Source organism: Lactuca saligna, chromosome 9 (genome assembly GCF_052625555.1).
Source record: "Lactuca saligna cultivar CGN05327 chromosome 9, ASM5262555v1, whole genome shotgun sequence".
NCBI classification, from domain to species: Eukaryota; Viridiplantae; Streptophyta; class Magnoliopsida; order Asterales; family Asteraceae; genus Lactuca; species Lactuca saligna.
Window position 1 is genome coordinate 23190071 of NC_136425.1, and position 18762 is coordinate 23208832.

Consider the following 18762-nt stretch of genomic DNA (forward strand, 5'->3'; position numbering starts at 1 on the left):
CTTATACTTGCACCCACGACCATCATTTCCTCCATACTGGTTATTGCGTCTAACCACTGGTTGTTCGTCTTGACCAATGATCCCACTAAAGTTTCCTCCTTCAGACTGCCCTCCATTCTCCTCGGGCTCTTCCGCTTGAATTGACGGTTCTTCACGATTCTGCCTAAGCAGGCATCTTGTTTCTTCCATCTGACGATCCAACATCATTTGAATCATCATTTGTACACCAACCATTGTTATCGGCTCAGGTGCAGCAGCTACGACAGGTACTTGTTCGATTACAGGTGGTTGATTCCTGTTTTCATTAGCATTTCCAACTCCGCTTCTTGTTCTCACCATTTTGGTCTATACACCGAATAATTTCACCTTATTACTCCAAACGATTACATGCTAGTTCTAATATCGTACATATACGCTTAGAATCCTAAACACATAAACCTTCAGATCCGGTTGGCAATAAACCGTAGATCCGAACAATAATATCATATATGGCAACATATAACATTTAGCACATAAAAGCATTTTAGGCAACTTTCCTAAAATAAACTAGTGCTTGTGTCTAAGATCCAACAGACACACACCTCGCAATCTCCACTTAGAATGCTAAGTTTAAGTTTAGAAATCCTACAAATTCCTAATTCGCTTAAACTAATGCTCTGATACCAACTGTGACATCCCCAAAATCTCGGCCCGAAAAGACCGATTTCATTTATGCTTTTTAAAATAATTTTCAGAGTAAATCCTTTTAACTTTAAAAGAGATGCGGAATTTGTTCCCAAAAACAAAACATGATAAAATAGATATTTATCAAAACATTTCATAAAGAAATATGATTTCATTTCATAATCAAAAGTCGGGATGTCATGTTCCGATACAGATCATAAAGCATAAACGATAGCATTACAAGTCTTTCAACAAATATATACATATACAGACTTGTAAACAAAACAACTTGATGTTCGCCCATCTTAAGCTCTTGCGCCACTTCCTGTAAAATAAATCAACTGAGTGGGTCAGGCTTGGGAGCCTGGTGAGCATATAGGGTTTTCAACCCACAATAAATAATTAAATTAATTATTATCAACCAACAATAACCCAGTTACCCATTCCCGTTATTCTCACTTTATGTCCCTAAATAACTAACACAAGGGACCTAGTCTAAGAATATTTCATCGGGGCGACTACACATGCTTCGGGGGTTCCTCAGCAATATAAGTCAAATAAGGCAACCATGGGGGGATGGAATACAGCGAATGAACACCCAAGTTCATTAACACCTACAGGTTATGAGCCTGCTAGCGTTCCACTGGACTATCTAGAAAAGTCCGTGGTCGTCATCTAAATTCCGCTAGATGACTGGATCAAAACAACATCGAGGCCTCTCATCTGTTTATTACACACCAACTATCTACCCATATTCTACCCAACATATTAGTAGATAAAATATACATTTTTATACGTAGTTTCAAAACCTGTATAGCATGCTCAATCAAAACATTTTTCACATAACAGATGAGGCATACACACATAACACGTATTTCATAGAGAATACTTCAGATCTATAAGATAGAAGAGAGTGAATATACACTCACACGTATAACAACCAAATATATACACATAACACGTATTTTATAGGAAATACTTCATAATATTGTGTTGGAATGAAAGTAACTACACACTCACTTGATCAGAAGATGATCGGGCAGCACTACGGCTTGCAGAAGTAGTAATCCTCCGCAGATCTGGAAGATCTCTACGAAAATCGAACTTCTCGCGGGCAGAGCTTCGGCTCGGAAACCGCACTTCTCGGGATCTTCGGGATCTCGGGACTCGCTTCGGGACTCGGGAATATTACCGGGGCTTCGGGATGGAATCGGCACGCAAATCGAGGCAAAAGATGAGAGAAAATGAAGAATTTGTAAAAGAAAACTCGGCTGCTTCGGACCTCCTTTTATAGTTGCTGAACCCTCGCAAGTATGCGGGGCGTACAAGGCTACGCGGGGCGTACGCCTTGGTGGTCGTCAGCGCTTACGTCATCGGTCCATCTCCGTCATTGCATACGACTCGCTACTCCGTAGAACTCGAGTGCCCTATGCTGTACGCGGGGCGTACAGCAGTACGCGCTGCGTACTTCGGATAGACCGCCTCTCCTCTCTTCGGATAATATCGGAGTAAAATAAAAATAAATATAAAATATTTATTAAAACTTAAAAAATTCATATCTCCTTCATACGAACTCCGTTTTCGACGTTCTTTATATCCACGCGAAGGTGAGACTACGCTCTACAACTTTCGTTTAGACTCCGTCGGCTAATTTTGACTTTTATTTTTATTATTTATTTTCAATAGGCCGGGACAGAAAATTTCGTTATAAATTCATAACTTCTTCGTTTGACGTCCGTTCTCGCCTAACTTTTTATCGCTTTGATACTAACAACGAGATCTTCGATTCTCGTTTAGATCACTAAGGCTAAATATCGCTCTAACGTAAATCTCACTTTTTACGTTAATCAGCGGTGCCGGTTCTGTCGCGAAACTTCGACAGGTCATAACTTCCTCGTTATAACTCGGATTTCGGCATTCTTTATATCTTCGGAAACCTTGTTTCAACTACTACAACATTATCTAAAGATATCAAGTTTAATTTACACTTAAATTTTGACGCTTGTTTTTATTTTTAATTAATCAAATTATAAAAATCAAGAAAATAAACACATAAATCACATAATTCACATAATTCACAAATAATACATTCTTATTATTTCAAGTTGAGTTACAAAGGTTAACCTAGACTATTACATTGCTAAAAATGGCAAGCCCAGAAACACAGGCGTTACATTTACAACATTGACGAGTGGTAGCCCTAACTCGTCGAGTAGATGTTAGTTTGGACGCGGGGTTTAAGTGAACTACTCGACAAGTCAAGAGACTAGACTCGACGAGTAGGGCCGCAAGGAGGAAACCCTAATCTTTAGGATTTGCACCCTATTTAAGCATCATATTTGGCCTCCACCCCAACCTCTATCACCTTCACACCCTACTCTCGAAACCCTAATCAACCCGTGAGTGTTCTTGAGCTTTTTCTTGCCATTTGTGTGATTTAAAGCTAGAAGAAGGAAGGAAACCATTGGTGATTCAAAAAGAGGTTGTAGATATCTTTGTCGGGGCTTTGGCCTCTTTCCCAAAAAAAATAGGCTGTAGATCCGGAACTTGTGTCACTTTTGGACCATTTCTAAGGTTATTTCTGAGATTTGAACTCTTGTTGATGTAAGGACTTCCGATCTAGGCACTCTTGAGCTCCAGAAGCTCAATGTTGCCACCTTTATTCAGCCATGACCCTATTCCATGATGTAGACCTCCATGTTTGCTTGGTATTGGTGTTTTAGCTTCATAACACCATGCATGCATGTAAAGTTTGCAACTTTACGTGTAATGCTAGCCTAAGGAGTCCAGATCTGTGAGTTGGAAGCGTTGGAATTGATTAGAGTCGACTGTATGGATTTGTCATATTGGGGACTTGACGAGTTGTTCATGTGACTCGGTGAGTCGAGTCGTGGTTCCCCAACCTTCTCTGATTTTGAGTGAACCCATTGAGTTTAGGAAGTAATTTAGCTACATGGACGTGATTAAGACTAGGAAACTGAAGAAATCGATGAGTTGCCTCGTTTTATCCTAATTATGTACATGATAGAACTTGATGAGTCTGTAAAGGGACGACGAGTTGACTCAGTTTATCACGAGACATGACAGCATAGAACTCGACGAGTCAGGGGGATAACTTGACGAATTTTACCCTGAGAAGGATTATCATATCTTGACTAAGTTTTATTGTGATATTGATAGCCGGGGAGTCATTGGAGCAGTTACCATATATTCCTCACCGTGAGATTTTGCATACAGCTTTGCGAGGTGAGTGTTCTCCTGTAGGAATGGGTCTAAGGCACCAATGCCGGCTCGTTTAGATAGTAGTAGTTCTGGACTATGGTTTGATGTTGGGCGAGGTCCAATGTAGATTTATATGCTTTCTGGATCTCGATCAGATGCCAAGGCGGTCCGGAGGAATGCTTGTATGCTTGATGTCTTTGTGATTCTTGCATGTGTTTGTTATGTGTTAGGCGTTCCAGACTTAGGTCCGATGTTGGGGCAAGCCTGAGGAATGTCTAGTTAATATTTTATGGTAGTATGTTTCCGAACTCCGGTTCGATGTCGGGGTGGTTCCCGAGGAATGTTAGTATGCTTTCGGATCTCGGTCTGATGCCGAGCGAGGTCCGAGAAATGTTTACATGTTAGTATACGTGTTATGTTATATGATAGTTGATATATTCATATGTATGCCGATATTTGCTCGATGCCGGGCGGGGCCCGATGCCGAATAGGGTTCGGTGCCGGGCGGGGCCTGATGCCGAGCTAGACTCAATGTAGCAAGGGCGGGGCCCAAGATATGATTATATGTTATGTATATGGTATGTGGTAGTTTGGGGGAGCTCACTAATCTTTGTGTTTATGGTTTTCAATTTTGGTTTCAAGTACTTCCACTAGCAAGGGGAAGGACTCGGGATGATCTGTGACATCCCCAATTTCATGGCAAGAAAATACTAATTTTGTTTATGCTTTATGAAAATCAGAGTACCTCTTTTAAAAAATATTGCGGAATTTATTCCTAGAAAAACACGATAAATACGTTATCAAAGCATTTCCGAAGAAATGTATTTTATTCATTTTAAAACATTTGGGATGTCATCGTCAATACAGAAACATAAGCATAAACAGAACTTACATTCATTTCACTGGTGATCTATATCTCCTTAATCTCTCAGTGTAAAGCAACTTCGTATCGATACCTGTGATACAATTAAACTGAGTGGTTCAGGCTTCGGAGCCTGGTGAGCATATAGGGTTTTTACCCCACAATAAATAACTTTATTATGCTTAAACATCAAACAATCAACCCAATTACCCAATCCCCATTATCTTATTCATTTCTTAAGGATTTACCCTAAAAATCAGCTATCACTCATTACTAAGGATTCATCCTAAGGAATAGGCACGAAGTCCATCGCTGCCCAAGCTTTATATTACAAGCACTAACAACGTCGATCCCCACATACTGATCCTATACAGTGATCTTACTAGATCTAGCCTAAAGGATCGATATGAACAACCAACTAACGAAACTGCTTCGGAAATTCCCTAGCAGCAAACAAGGATCGAAGAAGACATCAAATGAATGGAATAAGTTTAACCACGAACCTTTGTTCGTAAAAGAAAGAACCACCAGACAATTAAGTCAAGGGTAATTATTAATGCCTAGGCTGTGGTCTGAATATCATGAGGTATATAACCCCCAGACACACCCTATCTAATAATGGAAACGCTGACTAATGTCTAGGATGTGGTCTGAATATCGTGAGGTATATAACCCCCAGACGCACCCTATCCAGCAATGGAAACGTTGACTAATGCCTAGGCTGTGGTCTGAATATCGTGAGGTATATAACCCCCAGACACACCCTATCTAACAATGGAAACGCTGACTAATGCCTAGGCTGTGGTCTGAATATCGTGAGGTATATAACCCCCAGACTCACTCCTATCCGGCATCGAGAATGGAAACACTGACTAATGAAGCTCATCCGATCACTTCATAAAAGAAACAAAGACGCCAAATCTCTTCAAAATAAAGGTATAGGGAAAATACTAATAAAGTACTCCCGTACGCTCCCGTACCTCGACACGTAATAGTGTCAAAAAGAAGAACTAACAGATGAACACATAGTTCAAAAACACCTAATGAACATATAGTTCAAGAAAACCTTATGAACATATAGTTCAAACATACCTACCGATTACAAGTCTGCTAACATTCCACTAGACTATCTAAAATAGTCTGTGACCGTTGTCTATACTCTGCTAGATGACTAGATCATCTTAAACATTGATACCTCTCATCACCTTTTATTTCATCACACATCATATAATTCATCTACCCATGTTTTACCCAACATATTTGTAGATAAAATACATATACAATTTAAAACTTGTATAAAACATCTATTCAACAGTCACCTTAATTAAACAATTAATATAATTACACATAGCACATATTTTAAAGAAAATACTTCATATATATGTGTAAGGTGAAAGTGACTATACACTCACTTGAGTAGGTGGTGACTCAGCACTCGGACAGCGCTTCGATACTCTCGAAACAATTTTCCTTCGATAAAACCTAGTATCAATTCCACTAGGGTTTAGTCTAACGTCAATTGTGACTAATTAATAGTCTAGCTATTATTATTATTATATAAGCGTTAAATAACACTCAGTATAACTCATAATAATAGCCCAAATAGTTATTTTAATGACCTAATAACATTACTATAATTATTTGAAAGCTATATTAAAAATAGCGTAAGCGTAGCTCACTTACAGCGGATATTAAAGAAAACCGAGCTTTATTTGGAGCAACGTTTCGAAACCGAAAGACTATTTTTCTCGAGACTCTAGGAGCCTCGGGGCTTCCTTAGGGTGCTAGGGGATCACCTAGGCTTAGGGGAGGGTTACAACCCTTAGAGAGAGAAAGTTTAGAGAGAAGAAATGAAGAAAGGTGTGAGATTTTCGGAATGGCTCGCATGCTATTTATAGTAAGTTTTTATGACACTTACGTCGTGAGTGTCATAAGTCTCACGTCGTGATCTCATGATTCACTCCGTAGACTTGCCATTTGCGTCCCTAGCTTCGGATGGTGTCCATGACACCTCATGTCTTGAGTGTCATAAAGCTCACGTCGTGAATTGGATCTTATCCTCTCGCAGCTTCTAGATTCCGAATTATGACAGAATGTCGTGACCATCATAATTCTCACGTCGTGAATTAGCTAGTTTAGGGTTTTTAAAAGCTAAATCTTCAGAATGCCATAACTTTTGCATAGAACTCCGTTATTGACGTTCTTTATATCAAAGCGTAGGTGGAGACGTATTCTATAACTTTCATTTAGATCCATAAGGCTAAAAAGTCCCCTATCTTAAATTCACTATTTACGTCTCCCGGTGCCGTGCCGGTTTTGCCGAAAAACTTCGACGAGCCATAACTTCTTCGTTATAACTTGGATTTCGGCGTTCTTTATATGTACGGAACACTTGAGACATATTCTACAACTTGGTTAAGATTATTTTGTCGAAAAGTCGTTTTCGACCCCTATTATCTCTAAATTGATTTGCCCGGATCTACGGACGTTACATGATCGCATCACACACACACCACCGTTTAGCTTGGGATGTTTCGGACTTTGATATTTTTACATGGTTTTGATACAGAATTTGATATGATGTTTTGGGATATATGATTTATGATTTTTCTATATGATGATGGTTGAATTATGGTTTTCTTAAATGATTTAAAAACAAAAATTGTAGACTGTTTTTTTGGATTGTTTCACGGTAATAGTCTTAATAAAACTATATTTTATACTTAAGACTTGGAGTTTTCGATGAGATATAAAATCACTATTTTAAATCTCATTTTAACAATCAAAACTCATGACTTCATGAATTTATGGAATAACTCATTTTATTTTATAAACTCAATTTTATGCATCTTATGACAAAAGTCATATTTTGATAAACCAAAACTTTTATTTTATAAACTTAATTTTATGCATCTTATGACAAAAGTCATATTTTGATAAACCAAAACTTGGGTGATGATACTTATATTTTAAATCTCATTTAGCATGCATAAAACATAACATGTTGAGTTATGTTTAAAACACGAATATCATATATTAAGTTTCGACGTAAAAAAACAATCGTTAGTTTTTATTATTTGTCGTTATAACGCTATAAACTGATTTTAGTCTTTTTAATAAAAACTCTTTATTTATTATAAAGATTTGGAGTTTATATAAAGTTTAAACATCTTTTAAACCATTTCAAATATTATAAAGTTAAGTATTTATAAGTTTTACAATAAAACTATTTTCAACAAAATTGAGTTCTAAACAGTAAACCTGTAACCGATAAAATGGTTTTATAAATATCCATTTATAAACATCTTATGTTATCTTTTAAATATTTTTTTACTTAAACTCCAAGTGATATTATCTTATGAAAAAATGTTATTTGACATGTAAATACTATTTTCATATATAAAACATAACATACATTTAACATAAAATAAACATCACAAACGTGCATTATAATGTGTATAAAGCAAGCCATGTCTAGTAATAATTTTTGTGAGTCATCATAAGAATTATTAAGTATTTCCTAAAGGACTTAAGGGACACTTCAAAAGGTCTTCAATGTGGTAATTTTTTCATTTTTTACATTTAAAGTAACTACAACTAGTCTAACTATTTATTACATCAAATCAACAAATAAAACATACCTATTTATCTATTACATCTTATAAATAAATAAATATCAACCAAACACAACACAAAGGTCCAAATGGATTGTTTATACACAACTACATATCAAATTTTGTAACAGACAACTCTTTGTTTTCTCTAAGGAAACTTATATATAACCAAAATGCATGAAAATTTGTTATATATAAAAATAAACAATTTTAACCAAGAAGTTGCCAAAGAAGACAAATATATATTTTTCTTAACCAAAAGAAATCCATGATTGTTTTACAAAAATCAAAGATTATCAAACACAAAAATTCATTCTAACATATAAAAGATGGTTCTGATACCACTATTAGGTTTTGATACGAAATAAAAGTTTGTTTTTCACAAAAAACGGCAACGGAAGACTTTAAAATAACAAGTTTATTTTTAGTTCATAACAAAACCCCACTATCATGGATCCATTTATAGAGGTTAGAATAAAATAAAAAAAACAACCATATGATGTTTTAGCGATAACATTTGAAGCCTTTGAACCCACTTGGTTTTGGGGTGTTGATGAAGATAACAAAAATCAAAGTGTATGATTTCTCTATAAGTATCCACCATCAAGAGTAAGACACTTGGAATGGTAGTTCCTTATTCTATTCTTAAGTATCTTAAGCCTTTAAGTGTTTAACTCAATTAAGCACTAAAGGAAACAACTCAATAGGTCTTCTAAACATCAAACTAACTTCAAAAGAGAGAGAGGAATAAGAGAAGAACCCACGATTCTAGAGAGGAAAAAGAGGAAGAAGAAGAGCTTCGTTCTTCCAAAAATACCAGCCTCATGCATCCATTATATAACTCATAAAAAGTAAGACCTAACCATTAAAATAGTCTAAAGTAATGGTAGCATTTAGAAGCATGAGAGACAAAAGGTGGAAGGTTGAAAAAGCAACCTCCCACACCATCATTATGCTTTTTAAAAAATAAGATTCTTTATTTTTTATAAACTCCAAGTTTATAAAATATAAACTTTGTCTTTAGGTAAAAAACAAAAGAATACAACTAGTAAAAAATGTTGTGCATGACTTATTAATTCATACAATATGAAATAATAACTAGTAATACTCTCTTATAATTATTATTTTCAAAAAACAATAATTATTCCCTAATTAAAATACAAAAATTGATATTGTTTATTAATAATCATAATAATAATAAATGTATAAAATGTGCCAACTTGATAAATGTGTGACCCTATATGATCACATATTATTACCAATATTACTCCATAATAATTTTTGGGCATATAGATCCAACAACTATAATTAGGGTCTGGATGTTTCTGTCTATAGCAACCGCTATGAACATTATGCAGGTAGTCCCTTTTTAGAGGGAAATTACCTTTAACTATGACAAACAACAAACAACCTATGAATGCATGAAGCTGTATTTTTTTGGGGGTAAATGTCATATTAGTCCATCGAACTTGTCGTATTTGTTTTAAAATGTCATTCAATTTTTTTTTTTTGTACATTAAGGGAATGAACTCTTGTTTTTCTGTTTTAAAATACCCTTAAGTGACCTGATACCGAGTAAACCTGTAAAATATGTGTCTTACTATTGTTTCTCCATCAACAGCCTCTATTAAAGTGTACTCACCATATCAAATAGACCATCGTGACCAACAAGAATACAAAGAAAAGTACAAGAACTTGATTCATCTCTTTGTTTTTCTTTAACTAAAGAATCGTGTAGAAAAAAAAGTAAGAATGAGATAAATAAATCAATTAATGATTACTAGTATATGCTCCAAATTTTATCGAGACCATTCAATATGGCTCAACAACAAGTTAGTCATTCGTCTACCTCGCTCACTACCATTCACAACAAGCTCCATCAATGGCGTCAATGCCCCGATTTTGATCACACATCCAATATTCTCATCGTCTTGCTTACACAACGAAAGCAAAATCGAAGTAGCATCCTCATTGCTTCTCAGAATCCTAGATTTTACAAAATTAATCAAATCAGGAATAATTTGAGCTCTCACCATAGTAGATTTAGCTTCGTTGTGGCTAGCAAGAATCGAAAGAAAAGTCAAAGCTTTATCAACCATAGTGATATTCAAATTGGTCAACATTTTAAACAACATCAAAACAATCCCAGCCCTAACTGCCCTCCCTTTATTTCCTTGATATATACAGAGACTGAACAACGCTGTCGCAATGTCATTTTTTCCTCTTTTGCTTCCGTTTTCAAGTAAATCAACCAGCGCTAGAATCGTACCGGATCCGCCGATTATGATCTAGTTTTCGTCGGAAAGCGATAAGCTGAAAAGTAGGCCTGTCAAATCGGGTCGTCGTGTCGTGTTTTTGTCTGACACGACACGACAATGTTTTTTGTAACACAAACACGACACGACACGATGTCGTGTTTTTTTTCACTAACACGAAAACGAACCAATTAAAAAACGACAACACGACACGACACGACAAAGATAATATTACATAACTGTTATTTTATTTAATTCATATTTAATCATATATAACACGATAAAAACGACAAACACGAAAAACACATGCTTAATCGTGTCAATTTCGTGTGGATTTGTAAACACGAACACGACATCGTGTTTTTTATATTTGACACGAACACGACACGAAAACGAATTCGAATTTTGATTTCGTCCCAATTTCGTTTCGTGTCGTGTATTTTTGTCGTGCCGTGTCATAAATTGACACCCCTACTGAAAAGCATCTTGACGACGTTTTCTCACGTTTCCATGGTTCCAGATCTGAGAAGTTGAACAAGAGAAGGTACTGCATTTTCCAACATTCTTAATCCCCTGTTGTTATCTTATACCGAGAGGTTCAAGTTCTCTTCTATGGTAAGATCTTCGAATGTTAATAAACCAACTAGAATCCTTATCCATCCTGATTTAGCGATAATCATTCAGTTTTACGTGATTGTTTTTTATAAACATTGGATTTTTTACAATGCTGCCCTTCGTTCTTCCAAAGATCAACTCGAGAGGCCTTGAATGATTGATTTAGTGCTTACATAGATAAACTATCCATCACTATCTTTTAACCTTTTTTTAAGGAGCTACAATGAGATTAAAACCTATTATAGTGGGTTAATTGATATTTTTAATAGGTCAAACGAGAGTTCATTCCTTTAATGTATGAAAAAAAAAGTTAGATGGTCTTTTAAAACAAACCCAACAAGTTTGATAGGCTAATATGACATTAACCCTTTTTTTAGGAAAATAAAACAATAAGTTGTAAAAAGATTATACATTTTAACTAAACAATAAAAATTTAGAGCAAAGTTATTTTACTATGCATCCAATAGCCAGAAAATAGAGTTGGAAACGATCCATGACATTAGTTTTGATGTTCATGTAACTATGATAGTTCGTCTGCCGAAAGTTGTGCAGGTAAACATGCAAGGTTGTAAAGTTTTTTTTGTGGTCACTATCTGACAATTATAATAGAAAATTATGGATTTTGGTTGTAATTAAATAACTAAATAGAATACCACGTGTTATATAACGGAAAAAAACCTAGTTTTTGTGTGTCCGAAATATAATATATTCATGTATAGTTTTGACTAGTGTGTATTCTGAAATTGGCTATGTCAGATTCCAAAATCCAAACTTTGCCAACCACCGAATACTAATACTTCTCTGTAATGCTCTATTCCAAAAAAAGTGATATTTTTCCTAAATTTATAAAAGTTTATTATTATTAATAAGTTACTTGTTTATAGCGGTTAGTTATATGAGTTAGTTACTTAATTTCCATTTAAACAAACGTACGAAAAAAAAAAACCGAACCGAAACCTAACTCAAAGCTATCCTGGTCCCAGCTACAACCCTACGGTTGTGTCCCAACTCCCAACTTCTATTTTGAATTTGACGCCAAGAAAAAGAATTGCCAATTGCCAAATGCACTTTCAACTTTCAAGGACAAAAAATTAAAGAAAGAAAATAATGGGGTCAGAAAAAGGGAAAATCGAAACGAAAAGGAAGCGTTCGCAGGTGCCCTTGTCACCGGATCTCTGCAAAGAACTTCGCCTTTTTTGATTTTTTCCTTCTCTACGGGCCTGCATGCCTCGTTCTGTCGTTCATGCTCACCTTCCTATAATCTCCATTTTCAACTACAACTTTGAATTTTCATTCATATATCAAGATCATAGAAGAAACCCCGTCCGGAAAAGATTTGAATACAACCTGTAAACACCAATTATTGAGCTCTTTTAGTACCCCCATTCCTCTTTCTCTCTCTCTCTCTCTCTCTCTCTCTCTCTCTCTCTCTCTCTCTCTCTCTCTCTCTCTCTCTTTCTCCATCAATTATCTACTTTACCCTAATGTTTCCTCTTTCAAAACTCAGCACATTGTGATCGTTTTGGCGTGAGAAATTATTTGGGTGTTACCCAGGTACGTTTTTCTTCTCATCGATTCATTGTTTCACTTGTTTATATGTCGTCAAATATTTTGATGCAATTCTCTGATTTCGATTTGAATTTGATCATCTTTTCCAAAAAGTTAGGAGTACGGAAAATTGCTTGTTTTGCATATATGTATGTTAGATGATGCTGGTTGTTTTGATCTTATCACGACATTGGCTCTTATTAAGATTTTTGATCACTGGTTGAATATGCTAAAGGTGATACAACTGACTTACTGATTGAAATCGCAGGGCCTTGAAACCTTGGATGATCTTCTTTTCTATCCTCATTGAAACAAGTTATAACACAGGATTTCCGCACCATGTCTATCAGAGTTCTGGAGCCTGCATTTCAGGGAGTTGGTCAGAAAGTGTATCCTTATTGAATTTCTAACTTTTATCATATATAAAATTGTTCACATGTTTGGATATTGTTACTTTACCTCCATTGTCGACAGTTGTGTAGATTTTTTTTCCTTAATTCCTTGTAGAGGGATTGAAATATGGAAAATTGAGAACTCACAACCAGTACTTTTACCAAATTCTGACCATGGTAGATTCTCCTCTGGTGATTCATACATTGTCTTGAAGGTGTTTATAACCTCCAAAATTTTATCTTTTCTCTCCTGTCCTTTTTATATCAAGTGGTATAATTCTATTTCAACAATTTGTTTATTTGCAGACTGCTGGAAAGGCGGGTGCATACACTTACAATATACATTTCTGGTTGGGAAAAGATGCTAATCAGGTATTTCATTCTACGTTTTTTTGTAAATTTCTTGTGTGTATATCTGTAATAAATAGTCAAATTCATGACGTTAAATTAGGATGAAGCTGGAGCAGCAGCTGTAAAAGCTGTTGAGCTTGATTCAGTTCTTGGCAATCGTGCAGTAGAGTATCGAGAACTTCAAGGTCATGAATCTAATAGGTTTTTGTCATACTTTAAACCATGTTTAATTCCACCTGAGGGAGGTTTTGGATCTGAAGTCAAAACACCCGAAGAAGAAGAAGAAAAAGAAAAAGAAGAAGAAGAAGAAGAAGAAGAAGAAGAAGAAGATGGAGAAGAAAAAGAAGAAAAAGAAAAGCCTGAACCACGGTTATACACATGTAAAGGAAAACGAGTTGTCAGATTGAAACAGGTGCATATATTACTCAAACATATTTTTTTAGATCAATTGTTAATTTATTCATCTTTTGAAACATATTTCTACTGTTTATTCAGGTCCCTTTTACGCGCTCCACCCTGAATCATGATGAAATCTTCATATTGGACACTAAAGATAAAGTCTTTATGTTTAATGGGGCCAATACGAATGTTCAAGAAAGGTTCAAAGCATTAGATGTTGTTCAGAATATGAAGGAAAGATTTCATGAGGGGAACTGCAATGTTGCAATTGTTGGTAGGGCACTTGTTAGTCAAGTTCTATCCCTTCCTTGTTCATTACCTTTTTGCAATATTTATGATTGGATGATCTATCAATTGACAGAATGTTTACATTCAATTATCCATCCATCATCATTGTTATTAACTTATTATTATTATTATTATATTCTGTTTTTCATTCTCTTAATATGTTGCAGATGAGGGAAAGCTACAATCAGAGGGGCCATCGGCTGAATTTTGGGCCCACTTTGGTGGATTTGCTCCTATAGGCGGCAAGAAAGTATCAAGTGATGATGATATAATTCCTGAAAAAACTCCCCCCAAACTTTACTGGTATAATTCCACTCTTCCAGCTGTAATGTTTAATCGTAACATGTAACAAATACTAGTTACTCTTTTGGTCAATTAGGGTACATTAAATTAATCTGTGAATCTTGAAACTGTTCCAACTATTTTGAATGCAGCATTGTTAGAGGTCAATTTCAGGAAATAGAAGGCGAACTTTCAAAATCATCATTACATAATGACAGATGTTATCTTTTATACTGTGGCACCGATTTGTTCATTTGGGTTGGTCGAACAACACCATTGCCAGATAAAAAATCTGTCATGCATGCTGCTGAGGTTCCTCCCTCTTATACCTTTTACTATCTTTTATCTTTTATCTTGTGCATCTGTTATTGATTCTCCCCTGTATAATATAAACACCATCTCTAGGAGTTTATTCTCAAAGAAAATCTGCCAAAGTCAACTCCTGTAACCCGTATTGGTCAAGGTCACGAGACAAGTTCATTTAAATCCAACTTTGCTTCTTGGTCAGCAGCTTCAGCAGCTTCTGTTCCTGAGGAAACTAGAGGAAAAGTAGCAGGTAGATTTGTTACGTATTTTTGTTACATGGGACTTTGGTGTTTGGATTTTCTAGGGCTATTTTCGACTTTTTCTAAAATCAGCCCTAACTTTTACTGTTGTTCTAATTACTAGCTCTGCTGAAGCAACAAGGTGCTTTTGTCAAAGGTCAGACAAAAACGGCTCCTGTAGAGGAGGAAGTTCCACCTTTGCTTGGAGAAAATGGAAAAACTGAGGTTTCAAATCGTAAACTTGTTGCTACATTTAGATTTAAGGTAGAAAGATAAAATAATTGTGGGCTCTTTAGGTATGGCGTATTGATGGTGAAGAAAAGACGGAATTACCCAAGGAGGATATTGGAAAATTTTACAGTGGAGATTGCTATATTTGTCTTTACTCCTACCACTCTGATGAAAAGAAAGAAGATCACTACCTGTGCTGTTGGATTGGGAAGGATAGCATCCAGGTAAACTAAAACCATATTATTTCTTTTTTTTTTTTTTTTTTAAGAAAAAAATAAAATTAATTGTGTATTTTGGATGAGGACTTGATAATATGTTGTCTGATCTCAGGAGGACCAAAAAACAGCTGTTCAACAAACTACTTCAATGTTCAACTCTATGAAATGCAAACCTGTTCAAGTACCATAAATATAATACTAGCTTTTTTTACTTGTTGCACTGCTGATTCTATATAAATTTAGTTTTGAAATATTACTATCTTTTTGTAGGGTCGAATGCATCAAGGAAAAGAAGCACCACAATTTGTTGCTATCTTTCAGCCTATGGTTGTTCTCAAGGTACTCTCTTCCACTTGTAGTAGTTGAAAAAGATATAAGGTTTAGAAGAAGGCTGTTAACAATGGTAAATATTTGGTTTTACTTTTTACTAGGGTGGATTGAGTTCTGGTTATAAAAACTACATTGCAGAGAAAGGACTGCATGATGAGACCTACAGTCCAGACACAGCTGCACTGATTGAAATATCAGGAACTTCAGTTCATAATAATAAAGCTCAACAAGTAGAGAGGGTATGCTCTAGGAATATGATCCACTTTCTATTATTTTTGTGTATCATGTGATTGTTGAAGGGATTTAATTCAACCAAGACTTGACAATGAGCATACATAATCTCATTCAGGTTGCAACATCTTTAAATTCCTATAGCTGTTTTATACTACAATCCAGCACAACGGTTTCTACCTGGTATGGAAACCAGAGTACACCTGAGCAGCAGCAATTAGCAGCAAAAGTTGTTGAACTTTTGAAGGTATGCGTTTAAATTATCGATCTTACATCTTTATTTACTTTATACCCCTTTCCAATCCTTGATAGTTTATTCAACTCCTTTTTTTCTTCTTATATCTTTAGTCTGGAGTACCTGTGAAATTCTCTAGAGAAGGAAAAGAGAGCTTAGCTTTCTGGCTTGCACTTGGTGGAAAACAAAGCTACTCAAGTAGCAAAGTAACACAGGAAATCATCCGTGAACCTCACTTGTTTGAAGTAATAAGCAATAAAGGTTTCAAAACCATAAACCATCATCTATCTTTCACAATTGACTTAATTCATTCATTTTTGCTTGCTGATTATATCCACTAACTGTTTTTTGATCATCTTATTTTCCTCTATAGGAAAGTTAGAGATTGAAGAAATTCACAGCTTTGAACAAGATGACTTGTTTCCAGAGGATGTCTTGATATTAGATACACATGCTGAGGTCATCGTTTGGGTTGGTCATTTAGCACAGTCAACGGAAAAACAAAACGCTTTTGAAACTGGCGAGGTACATAATAATAATAATAATAATAATAATAATAATGATAATACAAATGCAAAATTATACGTTTTATTGGTTGGTATGTTTTTTTAATAAGTTGATTTCAGAAATATGTAGAGCTGGCTGCATCTATGGATTCCTTGTCCCCATCTGTCATATTATACAGAGTAACAGAGGGAAACGAACCTTGCTTCTTCACAACATATTTCTCATGGGATCCTGCAAAAACTACTGTATGTATACATATGCATCATGTATTAATAATTAATAATTAATTTGTATCTCATTTTTCTCTTTCTCAATGGAACCAGGCTCACGGAAACGCATTCCACAAGAAGGCTGTGCAACTCTTCGGCTCAGGCTGTGTGGCAGAGGTATTTCTTGTATAAAAAGTTTTTTTTTTTTTTTTTTTTGAATTAATTTATTTTAAGTGGCCCCTATCATATTATTTTATTACAACAGAGCCAAGAGGTTAAGCCCCCAGGAAATAAACTCAGTGGGGCCACCCAAAGAGCATCAGCCATGGCAGCTTTAACCTCTGCTTTTTCAAAATCAACTACGGCTCCTAAAACTCCTCAACATGGACCACCTCCAAGAATGCTAGCTCGTGGGTCCCAGAGAGCGGCGGCAATAGCCGCCTTATCCAACGTCCTCACCGCTGAAAAGAAGGGACCACCATCTGACCACCATTCCCCTCCTCATAGGCACAAAAAATTTTCATCATTAGAATCTGCCTCTGCCCCTGTTTCTTCCTCTACCTCACCTGTTAATTTTGACCAAGGTAATCACTAATCACTAATCATATATATATATATATATATATATATATATATATATATATATATATTATTATATTAACATTTTCTTATAAAATATAATGGTGACAAAGAATCCATGCTTCTATACAGCTCCATTCAGGAGTGGAAATGTAACTCCAGTGAGAAGTGAAAATGTAACTCCAGTGAAGGGTGAAGAAGCCTCTGATGTTTTTGGAAGTAATGAGGTTGCAGATGAGACATCTGAGCCAAATGCAGAGACCAACGAAGAGGAACCTTCAAATAAAGAAACAACAGATGAGAATGAAAATGGTGGTGAAGACACTCAAAGTACATATAGTTATGAACGACTCATAGCAAAATCAACCAACCCTGTTATTGGGATTGATTACAAGAAGAGAGAGGTAATCTTAGTTGTAGATATGACTTAAGAAAACTATTATTTAAATGATGATCCGATATTTGTTGTTGGGTGTGATGTTTCAGATGTATCTCTCCCCGGAAGAATTTGAGGAAATATTTAAGATGTCAAAAGAGGCATTCTATCAGTTACCAAGATGGAAGCAAGATCAGGTTAAGAAGAAAGTTGATCTCTTTTAGACATTCAAGTCTTTCAAAAATAAATGGTACCCATTTTTACCATATCTATTCTTTTGATTCTTTGCTGGTGTAGTTTTTTTCAGGACTACCCGATGAGTTCATTCTTTTGATTTGCTTGCTATGTTTCTCAGTTTGATTTATGTTTAAGACCCTTTCACATTGTTTTGTATAGATATAATGCATTCTTATTTGAATTCTAATCTTGAGCTTAGAAAGCATGGTGTTTGATGTTCTTACATCTTTATGTGGTTGTGGTGTAACAGTTATCAATCGAATCCTGAAATTAACTAGTTTACTTATAACATTTGGTCTTTTAATTCCAATTAATTTGGTAACAACGTTATTGGGGTCTTGCTCCATTACTCATAGAACAGAAAATGATGCTCTTTTGTTGGGGATCCTATGGTGGATCGATACAAGGACCTTAGCAATCCAAACATATACCAAAGAGATATCAAACATTCGGTCTTATAAACAAGTTTAAAGCCCAACAACGAAACGGATAATTAGAATGCAGAAACACGATAACAATGTCTAAAAATGAGAACAAAACATAACAAGATTAAGCAAATGTAAATAGCAAGCA

General features: G+C 35.4%; 1 protein-coding gene and 1 pseudogene across 2 annotated transcripts; one reads left to right on the forward strand and one right to left on the reverse strand.

Moving 5' to 3' along the window:
* Positions 1-10160: 10160 nt before the first annotated feature.
* On the reverse strand, positions 10161-11276 carry LOC145016090 (putative U-box domain-containing protein 46; annotated as a pseudogene).
* A 1026-nt stretch (positions 11277-12302) lies between these two features.
* On the forward strand, positions 12303-18480 carry LOC145015334 (villin-3-like). Of its 2 annotated transcripts, XM_078973800.1 has the most exons (24): positions 12303-12580; positions 12739-12785; positions 13048-13168; positions 13287-13386; positions 13478-13543; positions 13623-13934; positions 14018-14195; positions 14377-14512; positions 14644-14803; positions 14897-15047; positions 15161-15261; positions 15333-15491; positions 15598-15666; positions 15756-15824; positions 15917-16054; positions 16165-16293; positions 16395-16542; positions 16655-16806; positions 16908-17033; positions 17112-17174; positions 17263-17581; positions 17709-17980; positions 18063-18149; positions 18250-18480. In XM_078973800.1, the coding sequence occupies exons 3-24, from the start codon at positions 13119-13121 to the stop codon at positions 18310-18312; spliced, it is 3048 nt and encodes a 1015-aa protein (XP_078829926.1). In that variant the 5' UTR covers positions 12303-12580; positions 12739-12785; positions 13048-13118; the 3' UTR covers positions 18313-18480. The 2 variants fall into 2 exon arrangements, with proteins under 2 accessions (XP_078829926.1, XP_078829925.1); XM_078973799.1 differs by having other exon boundaries at positions 12303-12785.
* The last annotated feature ends 282 nt before the right edge of the window (positions 18481-18762 follow it).